Source organism: Solanum pennellii, chromosome 5 (assembly GCF_001406875.1).
Source record: "Solanum pennellii chromosome 5, SPENNV200".
Taxonomy (NCBI): domain Eukaryota; kingdom Viridiplantae; phylum Streptophyta; class Magnoliopsida; order Solanales; family Solanaceae; genus Solanum; species Solanum pennellii.
In genome coordinates this window covers 3133275-3147090 of record NC_028641.1, presented here as the reverse complement: position 1 = coordinate 3147090, position 13816 = coordinate 3133275, and the positions used below count along the sequence as shown (strand labels likewise).

Below are 13816 nucleotides of genomic sequence, written 5' to 3'. Positions count from 1 at the left end.
GTGGGGGTGGGGGTAGGGGGTTAGTAGAATATTGTGGTCACAAAAGAATAGTGTCACATTCATATATATTCACAAATCACAAGTTCCAAAATTACCTCTAAAAGTTAGTGTCACATTTTCATTTGAGTTTGACACTTGAAAAGTTGAGCCAAAGAACCTTTGACAATCTATGGGTTGATCCATGCATCAGTTACGAATTTGTCTGAACTCGATAATTTTAACTTCAAATTCTAAGAAATATAATAAATCTAGAACCCTATAAGTCAAATAATATATAGTGATTTTTTTATTTAAATTCATATGCCGTTCAAATTTTAAATTTAATATTTCTCGCGTAAATTGATGTTTCTTCTTTCTTCCTCTTATTGAAACTATAATTTGTGAATCATTTGTAATAAATCTTATCTCTCTTTTTACATTACACGAGGTAATAGACTCACTCACTAAAAAAGTTTTGTATTTTACAATAATTAATATCTTGACTCGTTTCAAAATACTAATCATGAAAAACACTATATTCAACGTTTTGATATCATTCTTATTAATTTCATGATATAATTCACTTTTTTTTAATGTTACTTAGAGATGAATTCGTAAAACTTCGATATTTTTCCACTTTAACCAAAAATAAAAATATTGTAAAATACTTAAATGGTTCAAATTGTCAATTGAGAGGATATTATTATGTGTGTGGGGTGGGGGGGGGGGGGATTCAATCTTTTTTTTTAGTTGTTCTAAATCTGATCCATATTTGATTTGGATCTCAAATTTGAGATTCCCTTTTAAATAATTTTTTTGACAAAAAATAAAATAAAATAAGTGGACAAGATATTTTGGTCAAAATCTCAAACAAACATATGGTGATGGAGGAGTTGTCAGTCTGAAAAAAAAAATATATGTATTGATTATTTTATTTGGTGGATCCAACAAATAAATGAAGATTAATATGATTATTAACACTATTGACAACCTGTTTATTTTTGGCCAATCATTTGTAATCAGTAGATTAATAAATTAAAAGTCCATATTCTTAATGGATTAGTTATTAAAGCTAACAACTTTTTATTGTCTTGATGACTAATCCAACAATTATTGTCTAATTTATTTATACTACAATAATATTTCATTTTAATTTGTATATTCTTTATTGTTTTGTTTTCAAAAGTGAGCAAAATTAGAAGGTAAAATGGTATAACTATAAGGAATATTCAGTTTAATTAAACTAAGATGCCTTTTATTTAAACTTTTTTTTTTATTTTTGTTTGGTTCTAATAAGGTTTGTTTTACCAAAGATTTTAATTTCTAAATAATATTAGTTATACTGTAATCATAGTTCCTTTGTTATTCGATTTCTATTACTATTCTTATTGATTATCATGTTATTTTCTAAATTTGTGACGTAGACAATCATCAAAATAAAAAAATTTACAACAAATTAAAATATATTTATTGTAATGTGTTTATTCCAACATCTATTTGTTAAATAAAATATACAAGGAGATAAAATTAAGCTAGAAGATATAGAGCTATATCATGAAGCAATTTGCAATGAAACACACACAAAAAAATTATAAAACATTTTATTTGAATTTAAGATATATCAAAAAATAATTTTTTTATTTCAAAAAGATAAATTAGATGATGTCCTATTTCAATGGAAGGTTTTCTCTTTCATGATTAACTATTTTGATTGCGATCGAAAAATAATTTCAATTAAAATAAGAAAATATCTAAATTGAAATATGCTACACTTGTTAAAAAAACATATTTGTGTGATAAAAATAACCTTTTACTTTCTCGATTATGAAAAAATAGAAATAATATTTACGTACATTTTTTTCCTTCTAAATTCCCCTCCAACTTTCTCGATTATGAAAAAATAAAAATAATATTTATGTACATTTTTTTTCCTTCTAAATTCCCCTCCAACTTTCTCGATTATGAAAAAATAAAAATAATATTTATGTACATCTTTTTTTCCTTCTAAATTCCCCTCCAACTTTCTCGATTATGAAAAAATAGAAATAATATTTACATATTTTTTTTTCCTTCTAAATTCCCCTCAAAACTACATTGAATATATTATTGCATGAATTTAAATATTGTTATTATAATTTAATGTGTTCCCCATTTCATCAAATAAATATTGAAAACAATTTTACCATATGGATACTGTTCCCTAGGATTTTTTCCCCATTATTTTTTACAATTTTGGAAAATTTTAAAATATTTATTATTTTGTCTTCACTTCTACCCCTTCCCAAGAGAAACCAGGATGGGGTGGGGGTGGGTGTGGTGGGGGTGGGGTTGCACCCATGTTATGTAAAATTCAAGAATATGGACATTGACACACATTCAATAAAATACTATATTCTTTTTAGTTCAAATTATGTAATTGTTTTGAAAAATAAATTTATTTTAAGTATATGCATATTCATAAATGCAAGAATATATAATTGCCTTTTGTCTTCAAAATTTCTTTAATGTTTTAATTAATTGTGTGTTAATTTAGTAAGACATCAACTAGAAAATATAAATGAGATTGTGTAGTGAATGTTCTTATGATTAAAGTTGTTAGAATGTTTTCTTTAGGAATATTTAAAGCTTTCCATAAATAATACGAATCAAATATAATTATTGAAAAATTGATTTTATAAACGGACCAATTTTATAATTAAATAACAAAATTTATCCTATTTAGCAATAAATTTATATTAACTATAAGCAAAAAAGCGACGGACCGATAGACGAAATTCATATAGCTAAATGCAATGTTTCGTTGATATTCTAATTTCTAATATATTTAAAAAAAATTTACTATTTGAGAAGTCATTTTTTTTCTTTTTTTTTTTAGGAAAAAAAGTAATCTAAGTTAAAAAATGTTATATATACTTATTTTTATTTACTAGTTTAACAATTTGTATATAATTATTCAAAATAAAGATCAGTAACATCTTGATTGATGTTTTAAACCTAATATATTAGTTTTATTTTTAAGTTTATAATTCGATATTTGATACACACATGAACCTCAATTTTTACGTTATTGATTTTTCATTCAACGTCCCATGCTCATATTACGGCTTGTTTAATACGATCCATGTTGTGTAAAGTCAGTTAAAAAGAAAGCGTTTTAAAGCATAATTTTATCATTCTAAGAGCTCAAATTAAAATGTCTAATAAATAATAAAGATATTTTTTTTTCTTTTTTCATTGTTCGATAACCACGTTAATACTTAATTAAATTTAGACTTGCACCTAAAAGTTTTATATTTAAAAATTAAGTACTTTATAAAAAAATCTTATTTATCTCGATTCAACGTTAACGGTGATACATGAAAAGATAAATAAAGATGAAAAGGACTTGTGCAAAGAGTTGACGAATAATAAATTGTCTCTTTCTATTTGGGTTGTTCTGTACTTTTACAGATGTTAAAGGGCTTTAATAGTTCAATAAATGAAGTTTTGGGCCCCATTGCAATTAAAAGGTTATAAGCCTACTAGCACTATGACTATTCTCCTATATTTGTTTTTGTCCCCCCTATTTTAAGCCACAATTACCAAATTTCCCCTATTCATAAATCAACTAATTGGTCCAATTCCCCCATTTTAGTACTTATTTTTTAAAGAAAATATCTTTTCTTCCCCAATAAGAAAAAAGAAGAAGAAAAAAGAAATTAAGTAATAGCAAAAGTTAGATTCAAATGGAGAAGACATTTTCTTTAGACGATCGTGTGCCAGAAACAGTCTTTTTACCTTTTCAAATTAAGGATATAATTGTTAATACATCATTCTTCTCTGACTCCACTTGTGAGATTGCAACTAAATATCTATCTGAAACAGTTTGTCGTGCCTTCTCAAAGTAGCGGTAAAACTATTTACACGCAACTATCCTTCAATTCCACTTATGATTACAATTAAGGACCTACTCGAAACAGTCTCTATACCTTCTTTAATTAGGAGTAAGATTGTTTATACACTATCAACACCATCCTCGATTCCACTTGTGAAACTATATTAAGTATATTGTTGTAAAAAGAGAAAGCATATGAAAAGTAGGTTTAGTACATATTTTATAAATAATTGAGGGTAGATTATTGTTTAAATGATATGTTTTTCTTTTACAAAAAAAGGTATGTATTTGAAATGTATATATATTTATTAGGAATAATGTATGGTATAGAAATTTTATCATTTTATCTATATTAATTGATAAGATTCTATTATTTATTTAATACTTTTTTAATGATATTAATTCAATATTTTAAACTCAGAGAATGTAATAATAAAAAAAAACTTTGTCAATGAATAAGTAAAAAAGAAAATTAAATTAAAAAATATTTAACAAAGTAAAAAAAAATTGGAGGAAGTATTTACTAACCTTTTATCATAATCATATATGCTTCTATAACCAAAATCAAATTGGGATAATATCATGGTGATGAAAAAAAGTATAATCTTTTATTAAAAAAGAATATTCCAAAATGATAAAGATACTAATAGTATAAGATTTTTCTCTCTCCTTACCATTAGAGACTCAAATAACATTTAATTTAATATAAATCACTCTTAATTTCTTTAAAATCATTCACGTAAATACTTCACCGCTCCAACATAAATTAAATTACAATAAAAATATTTTGATATCTTTCATCGCATAATGATAACTTATATATAACGATTCATTTGTTCAACACATCTAATCAACTAACTAATTTTACTAAAAAATCATGAAGTGTTGAAATGGTGATAAAACCTAAAGCATTTACTTAATTCTTTTAGATGATAGTACTACAAATGCTTAAGAAAACATTTATTTGATTAAATAAAAAAACTTTTAAAATATATTTTATTAACTTTTTTTATTTAAGAAAGCAGAAGACAAACGTTACCAAAACTTATTTTCCCAATGTAAAGGGTATGTTTGTCATTTCAAAGCACAGTACAAGTACCAAACTGTGAAGCATATATGATATACCTGAAGTACAATGTATAATATCTAAAAAAAAAAAGTATTTTATAAAATATCAATTAAAATAAAGTGTTCAATAACAAGTTTGACCCCTCAATTATTAGTAGTAAATTATAATTTTGATTGTTATATAATATCTAATAAAATATACTTTAATTTAATCAATTGACATATGCATATTTGATCTTTTTATTGAGAATATTCATAAATTTATCATCATTATTATTCAGTATGACAAATATCAATCTATGAATTTTCTCGATCTATTATGTTTATACTATTTCGAATATTTAAAAATATTGAAAATATTTCTAAATTTGATGTAAATTATTATTTTTGTTTTTGAATTATCGATAATTAAGAATATTTTTCTAATTTACTAATGAAATTTAAATATATCCAAAATCTGTCACATAACATAACAAGTAGTTTTAAACTCTTTTAATAAAATTGAGCTCTTAATAAAACATGAGAAATATTGAAAGCACTCTTAATTTGATAATAATTTTGGAACGTATTTCATTCATATTGCAAAATTAGGTTTATATTTAATTTCAATAAGCCAGGTTAAAAAGTGTTTTTAAGACTATCAATAATCTGAGAATGAAACTAATAATTCACGCCTAATTTAGAGTGTTTTTCATATTTTTCTCTGCATTTAATTATGATAGAGTTTTCAAAGTAGTTCAAATACAATATAATCTCCACTTAAAAAAAGATATAAATTGTTTTCTATGATATTTCTTTTTCAAAACAAGTAGAAAGTGAATTTTTTAGTTTGAAAAAGTGATTTTGATAAATTCTAACCGTTTTTTCCCTTCATATTAAATGCATATTTCCTTTTTCTTTCAAATATCATATTTTTCCTACTTAAATCATATATTTGAGGCTAAAATATATTTCAACATATATTAAAATTTTAAATTTATTGATAATCGAGACATTATAAAGACTATTATTATCTATTATTATAATAAAATAGTAAGTATTTTATTTTTAATACGCGACTTTTTCATATTTAATCAGACTCCACAAATATAAATATCAAAATATCAATTAAGGTAAAAATAAAAATACCTCTAAAAAAATTTATATAATGTAATTTATAAATCTAAATCAATTAAAATTCTATATAAATATCGAACACGAATCAAAAATAAAAAAAATATTCTTCCGACCTGTAATTTTCCAAAAAAAAAAACGTACCTTAATTTTTAATGATAAGAATAAGCAATAAATACTCAACTTTATAAAATCTCTTCAAACCAAATCTCTCTTTGACCAAAAAAAAAAAAAGAAAAAACCAAACTTTCTCTCTCTACTTTCTCCTCTTCTTCTTCCTCTTTCTCTCTCTAAAACTCACCGCCTTTTCGCCGCCGTGTGAACTTTCAGTTACCACTGTTTTCTTCTCTCAAAAGAGGCAAAAAGAAGTTCAAATTTTCTTTTTCTTTTTGCTCCAAAAAAATTTATCTTTTTTGTTTAGTTTTTAAACTTTCTTTTTGCTTTTGTATTGAAATCTCCATGAATTTGCTTTGTTTTAGTTAAACAGTTGATTATCTACAATACCCATTTCTCCATCTATGAAAATTCATTGTTTTTTCCTCCAAAAATTCGATCTTTTTTCTTTTTTTCTTTTTGCTTTTGTGTTCATTCTAATCTCCATGAATTTGCTCTGTTTTAGTTAAACTGTTAATTATCTACAATACCCATTTCTCCATTTTTGAGAATTCGATCTTTTATGCTTTTATGTTCATTCAAATCTTCATGAATTTGCTCTGTTTTAGTAAACAGCTACAATACCCATTTCTCCATTTTTGAAAAATTTGATTTTTTTTTGCTTCTGTGTTTATTGAAATCTCTATAAATTTGCTCTGTTTTTGCTAAATAGTTGATTATCTACATTACCCATTTCTCCATTTTCGAAAATCTATTCATTTTTTTCATCCAACGGCCAGGATTCGTTGTTCTCTGTTACTACTAGGGCTCTCTCTGTGATTGTCAGCTTTTTAATTTTAGTTCTTTTGTCTTCTCTACGTAAGTTTTTTTCCCCTCTCTGACTTTACTTTTTCCAGTTCTTCTTTCTATAAATAGATTTTGTGTATGTATTTATGTATATATTTTTAGGTAAGAGAGTATATTACTGTTAACTTTAAAACTGGGATTTTTTTCTTGTAGTGTTTACTTAATGGAGTGGTAGGAGCGAAGTTAGGTAGGGACGATATGTTTGTACGTTGTTTATATATGGTTAAAATTGTTTTTTAAAAATGTATATGTACTATTAGTAAATATTGAATCTCATTTGGCTTCTTGTTGGGTTTAGTTCTTCGTATTTTGAATCTCTTAGTGAAAATCTTAGCTTTGCGAATAGTTGATTGGCATGCACTATGTATGTTACATTTGGGATATTTTTGAATTTTGGGTTGTTCTTGTTCTCTTCAAATTTGTTTGCTTTTTTGCTTTGCTAGTTAGACTCCAAGGTCCATTTTGTTTCTGGTGAACACCTTGTGGCTTTTTGGTGTGTTGGCTTCTTCGAATTTTGAATTTTCTTAGTAAAATTTTTGGCTCCACCAATATTCTTGGTAGTTACATGCGTTGGAAATGATCAATTTCGATTGGATTTGTGTGATTATGTGGATTTTAGTTGTAAAGAATTAGCTGGTTTTTGGTTAATTGGCATCACTAGTATGATAGTAGTTGATGTTCTTATTGTGCTAACAACCAACACTAAATTGTTCAAATTTGTTTCATTTCGCGTTGGTAGTTACAGTCTAGTTTCATTTTTGTTTCCGGGTATTGGAAGAAAGATTTGTTTTTGTTTTTGTTCATCTTTCTGTTTACCTCCTTGTTTTTTGTAAGTCACATGCATTGGAAATGATCAATTTCGATTGTATTTGTGTGGTTATGCAGACAGATTTTTGGTTAATTGGCATCACGGAAATGATTATTCTCCAATTAAAGAGGCTATTTTGGTGTAGTTTATTCGAAGTTAGTCTTTAATCCCGTATGCTTCTATATCTTTTAAGGTCAGTTTGAATGCGAGCTAAAACCTTGAACCAATAAGAGCTACCCGTTGATAATTTCCCTTTTCTTTGGAGGGAGGTGACAGATTTCGAGTATATTCTTTATTGAGGGTCTGTAGATTAAAATGTATCCCTTTCTTTACTTATTTCTTGGATTCCTATCTTTACTTTGAATTTTCCTTTAGATTATGTTTCCTTTTAGTTTACCATTCTCAAAAAAAGGTTTGTGTTTGCTTTTCCTACACTTCCTGTTTCGAAAGGAAGTCTACTTACTCTTTTAGGATATGCAGTAATGATTAAGTTATTATAAGTTTGTTGTATTTCTGAAGGTACCTTTGATAAAATATATTGTGATTTGTATGTCATATAGTAGCTTGAGCCCAATAGGGAGCATCCTGCTATTATTTTTGATGGCTTCTTTGAAATGTTTTCATTATTTTACACGCCTAGAATCACTATGTATTGGTAGTTGAAGTTCCATTTATCTTGTTTCTGCAGCGAAAAGGCGGAAGAGGTTGAATTCTTATAGGCTAGGGCTATGGAGCCTAATGGACATAGAAAGGGTAACAAAAAGAATACGGTTTCCCTTCAAAACGGTGATCTTAGCACATTGAATATTGATGATGAGTTGGATCCATGGACTTCCTGGGCGAACAAACCTCACACTATTACGTTGTTGCTTATCGGTGCATGTTTACTCATGTAAGTTTTTTAATGTACATGCTCTATATTCAGAGGTAAAATAATTGCTATGGACAGGAATAGTTGTTCTCTTCTTGGAGTATGGGGGTATTTGTTTTTTTTTTTTTGGATAAGCGTCTTGGACTATGAGGGAATTCCTAGAAGAAATTTTAGTTCTTGTGCCATTTCTTCTGTTCTTTCAGATGTCCGTACAATATTCTGTGTCATCAATGAATTAGATTTTCAGTCAGATGCTTAGATTGTTGTAGCTTTTTTTTTCTTTTTATTTTTCCTTTCGGTGATAATAATATAAAAGCTCTTCTTTTTGAGGATATGTAAAATTGTTTTATTAGAATTGGCTATTTTGTGAAATGAAATCCTTTTGCTGTACGTATGACACATCAAGTCGTTGCAGTTTTAATTGAATTTCGTATTAATCAAAAGTTGTTTTTGGTATACCAAAGCACATGGGATCTTCAATTAGGATGCCTTACTGATTGCTTGCAAATTATTGGTTCCTTTTTAGTTTTGCTTGCTAATAACAATACATTTTTTTACTTGCTTATGTTATTATGATTGCAGTTGGGCTAGTGGAGCTCTCGACTCACAAAACACTTCTTCCAGTGATATTGTGGCATCTGTGAAAAGGTGTGCACTTTTTATTTCTCTCTCTATCCCATTTCATGTGGTATTGTTGCTATTTGGGAGTCTAAATAGGTTATTCTTCTACCACAAGTTTCTTAATTATATTAAAGTATTTTGAATGATTAATTATTGTGACTTATAGACCTGTCGTGTAGCTTCTAAGTACCTTCTAAGTATGTAAATTTTATTTTACAAAAAAACTTGAATTTAATGTCCCTTTTTACACTGAAATTAACTTGTTGACTCTTGTTCCCTGAACCCCTCCACTTGAAATGAAACAGGATGAGTATCATGGTTCTGTCTTATATTCTTATCTTATAAAAAAACATCTTTTCCTTTTTAATGTTCATGAGAGTTGTTTTTGCCTCTGTTAGGGGTGTTTGGGCTATGATTGCTGTGTATCTTGCTTACTCTTTGCTGCAAGCCCCCTCCACGTAAGTTGCTACTATACTCCTCTCTCTCTCTGGTCTTATTGAGTTGTATTCTGCATATTTTTGGTTTGACTAGTAAACTCTAGCTAAAAATAGGAGTTGGTGGTTATTTATTATTTATTAGTGTTATCTATTTTTACTTTTTGGCTGTGAACGTGCTAGAATGATTATCTTTTCAACTCCTCTTTGGTTAGTCAACTACAACTACAACAACATATCTCGTGTATATTCCACAAGTGGGGTATGGGTAGGGTGGTGTGTATTCGGCCTGACCCCTATCTTGTGAAGGTAGAGAGGTTATTTGTAGTAGACCCGCAGCTCAAGTCTTTTTTTCTTTTAGGCTTCAAATGTGACCTTTAGAGTTCGCCTTCTTTTCCCCCCCTGATTTGAAATTAGCTTAGTGCAGATGTATTTGCAATTTTTGGTCTATGGTCTTTTACCATATTAATCTGTGAGGTTCTTCATTACAGCGTGCTCATTAGGCCACATCCTGCCATTTGGCGCCTAGTTCATGGAATGGCTGTCATTTACCTTGTTGCTTTGACGTTTTTGCTTTTTCAGGTAAGTTGGTTAGCAGAATTCATGTTATCTAATTGTATAAATGAATGAATGATTCAGTAATTATGTTTCATACTTCAGTTTCCCTTCTGATATCTAATCAAGTTATAATTCAGCCAATTCAGTTGTTGTGAGATATTAATACTTTATCGTCTCTTCCCTAGAAGCGGGATGATGCTCAGCAATTTATGAGATATCTACATCCTGATCTTGGTATTGGTAAGGATTTTGGCATGTTCTTCATAACAGTTTTGGGTGAATTATTTATAACATCCATGCTGTTTATCGGCTTTGCGATGTGAGTTGCAACTTATACCTATTTTAACTTACTATGCAGAGCTACCTGAAAGATCCTATGGTGCTGATTGCAGAATCTACGTACCTGAAAATCCCACAAACAGGTTTAAGAATCTTTATGTATGATATCTTCTTTCACAATCCTTTTACCTTTTGTATTTTTTTTTCCAAAATCCTGTATTGCTTTCTTGGACAAGCTGCAGGAAAATGCAGCCTCTCTGATGGCGTATTTGCTTTGTAGGACACACTGTTTGATGAGTTTGTTTTGGCTCATATCATAGGGTGGTGGGGAAAGGCCATCATGATTCGTAATCAACCTCTTTTGTGGGTTTTGTCCATTGGATTCGAGTTTATGGAGGTCAGAGCCTTACTCGGCTTCTTTTGAATGTTTATTCAGCAAATTTTCATTTTCCAAATGAGAGTTGTTCAGTATTTTCCGTCCTCATTGAACTTATGTTATCAGCTTACCTTCCGCCACATGTTACCAAACTTCAATGAGTGTTGGTGGGACAGCATTATTCTTGACATATTGATCTGCAATTGGTTCGGTGAGTATCTTGAAGCCGACTACCTTGTGCTCTTATGAACTTTACATTCTTGACATGGTTACAACAAATTTATATCATATTCACAATTTGCATCCGTTTCTAGTTAATCAAGGGGTTAATGTTCTATCTCTTGCCTGTTGAAGTTCTTGTTCTTTTGAGTTCTGAAAAACAGTTTCGGATTGAGTGTAGTTAATCAAATGTATCGTCGAATTTGCTTCTTTTGATTTAGTTTGCTGTGAAATTACATTGTATTGAGATACAATATTGCCTTTCATACAGTAAAAAGTGGTTGTCCAGGTAAATAAAGACTACCACTGAAAGGAGAGTTAATCGCGAGAATGAAGTACTTGATTTTGTGTTCTGTTTGTGACACCCCATCCCCTCTAAATCATTCAGAGCAAAATTTTGATAACGACATGAATAACTAGGCTATGGGTTTATGGCGATCATCAGGCTCCATTTCACCAAAAATATTGTTATTACAGATGATGTGGAATTTGTGCCTTTGTATAGAGATTGTTTGATATAATGAATCTTCATGGGTGAAGTTTTTGAGGTTCGACATTCGTCGATGTGATTGTTTTTGTTTTTTTATTAGCTAAGGAATACAACGAATAGTTATTATAACATTAAATCCATATTTTCTGCATATTTTGCTTACCTGTGGCTCAAGTCTGTTCATGGTCTTACAGATATGCTTTGTTCTCCTGGGATTATTTTGCACTAAAATTACCTATTTGATTTCTTATGCAGGCATATGGGCTGGAATGCGCACCGTTCGGTATTTTGATGGGAAAACATACGAGTGGGTTGGCATTAGCAGGCAACCAAATATCATGGGCAAGGTATATCCCGTTAATTGCTACATTGGTCGCATATGGTTTCGAGGAATATCAGATATACTAAGTTGCGTTATACAAGTCCCATACAGTTAAAGTGGAAATATTAGGACGTTTATTCTGTAGTACTACGAACGGGGTTCCCAGCGACAGATAGTTTTATTATTAAACACACAGCTTATTCTTTTTTTAATAGGTCAAGCGAACTCTTGGACAATTTACGCCAGCTCATTGGGATAAAGATGAATGGCGTCCCCTTCTAGGTCCATGGCGGTTTATTCAAGTCCTCAGTCTTTGTGTCATATTCTTGACTGTGGAGTTAAATACATTCTTTTTGAAGTTCTGTCTTTGGATTCCTCCAAGAAATCCTTTGATAGTGTATAGATTGGTTTTCTGGTGGTTAATTGCGTTACCAACAATCCGCGAATATAACTCGTATCTACAGGACAGGTATGCCCAACCACTCGCATTATGAAGTGAAATGTGTACTACTCCCATAAGCTCTTGTTCCTTTTCTTTATCTCTCACTTTTCCGTTTACTACCGTCATATTCAGAAAACCAGCGAAGAAGGTAGGAGCATTTTGCTGGCTTTCAGTGGCGATCTGCATTGTTGAGCTCCTAATCTGTATCAAGTTTGGACATGGTGAGCACTACATCTTGTTTTCTCATTTTACGAGTATTTCAGCAAAGTTTATTTTATTTGGTAACCGAGAAATCCTGAGGACGAGCTATTAGCATTGTTCAAAACTCGGTGGACAATTAACATGTCCCTTGTGGCAAGACCAGATCCCCAGTGGCTTATGTATTCTCCGCTTTATGTTCTTCTTTGCTTCGTCTTTCAGGATCATTTCCAAACCCAATGCCCAAATGGGTGGTAATTTTATGGTCATGTATCGGTACTGGCCTTTTGATGTCGTTGGCTGCATGGTCGTGGCATTTACATAGAACGATGAGGAGAAAGCGCGATTGAGTTTACGTTTGCAGTTCCCCAGCCATTCTTTATTCCTTTGCTTTCATTTGGGTAGAGTTCAACCATGTTGTAAATACCCATTACCTTGTAACTGTATATGGTTTGCATTTTTTTTAGGTTAAATCTTAGTACATTTTAAACATGTAGTGAACCTCAATTCTTTTTCAATAGGCTAAAAAGTTCTTGTTTGTTGAGCTGCAATATTGTTGCCTCAAATAAAGAGGAAGTGCTCTTTACTAGGATTTTCTCTAGCGCTCGTATAATCATATGCGAGACTTCTGATTAACTTCTGATTAAAGATGAATGAGTCATGACACGATAGTCAGCCTCAGTAGTGGAGCGAGAAACAAATAAGTGACTTCTTGAAAAATCAAGAAACAAGATTTGGGCCTAAGAAAATTAGGATCCAATGATAAAACGGCGAGTATCAAAACAACTAACCCAATCAACATTATAAATACAAAATGAGAAAACACAAAAATGTACCTCAGAAAAGAAGAAGAGAAAACATATTTGACAACATTTTTCTACAAATCATACATATTTCTAGGAAGACCTATACACTATACAAAAGTTTTTTTTTTCTTTTTGATATGTGAATATGCTTATTTCCTTAAAAATGCTGCTTTTGCAAATCCATTGTATTTGAATCTTCAGTTTATGCTGCAGTGCTGCTTCAACTATGACTTTTTTTACTTCAACATTAACATATTTATTTGTATCTTCACTTTTATATTATTGTTTTCCCCCATCAATCAAAGTCCTTTTCTTAGATTCAAGAACCTTTTTTCTCCTTCAAGATCGGCGAACCGTTTTTATGGTTCGTTAGCAAATTACGTTGTTCAGACCCTTCA

The 13816-nt window shown here is 29.7% G+C and overlaps 1 protein-coding gene across 3 annotated transcripts; it reads left to right on the top strand.

Annotated features, from left to right (window-relative positions):
* Window positions 1–6249: 6249 nt before the first annotated feature.
* Window positions 6250–13163, top strand: LOC107018619 (CDP-diacylglycerol--serine O-phosphatidyltransferase 1-like). Of its 3 annotated transcripts, none has more exons than XM_027917308.1 (14): window positions 6250–7006; window positions 7880–7957; window positions 8491–8694; window positions 9256–9321; window positions 9693–9752; window positions 10220–10310; window positions 10472–10526; window positions 10645–10724; window positions 10846–10962; window positions 11068–11152; window positions 11906–11997; window positions 12188–12441; window positions 12547–12635; window positions 12835–13163. In XM_027917308.1, the coding sequence occupies exons 3-14, from the start codon at window positions 8531–8533 to the stop codon at window positions 12960–12962; spliced, it is 1281 nt and encodes a 426-aa protein (XP_027773109.1). In that variant the 5' UTR covers window positions 6250–7006; window positions 7880–7957; window positions 8491–8530; the 3' UTR covers window positions 12963–13163. The 3 variants fall into 3 exon arrangements, with proteins under 3 accessions (XP_027773109.1, XP_027773111.1, XP_015074630.1); XM_027917310.1 differs by having other exon boundaries at window positions 7880–7995; XM_015219144.2 differs by lacking the exon at window positions 7880–7957.
* The last annotated feature ends 653 nt before the right edge of the window (window positions 13164–13816 follow it).

What these genes read in the sequence shown, in the direction of transcription:
- LOC107018619 (XM_015219144.2), top strand. Translation starts at nt 8,531, where the DNA reads ATGGAGCCTAATGGACATAGAAAGGGTAACAAAAAGAATACGGTTTCC. An exon ending in TGACGTTTTTGCTTTTTCAG is followed by an intron (nt 10,311 to 10,471) that starts GTAAGTTGGTTA and finishes TCTCTTCCCTAG; the next exon opens with AAGCGGGATGATGCTCAGCA. An exon ending in ACAGGTTTAAGAATCTTTAT is followed by an intron (nt 10,725 to 10,845) that starts GTATGATATCTT and finishes TTTGCTTTGTAG; the next exon opens with GACACACTGTTTGATGAGTT.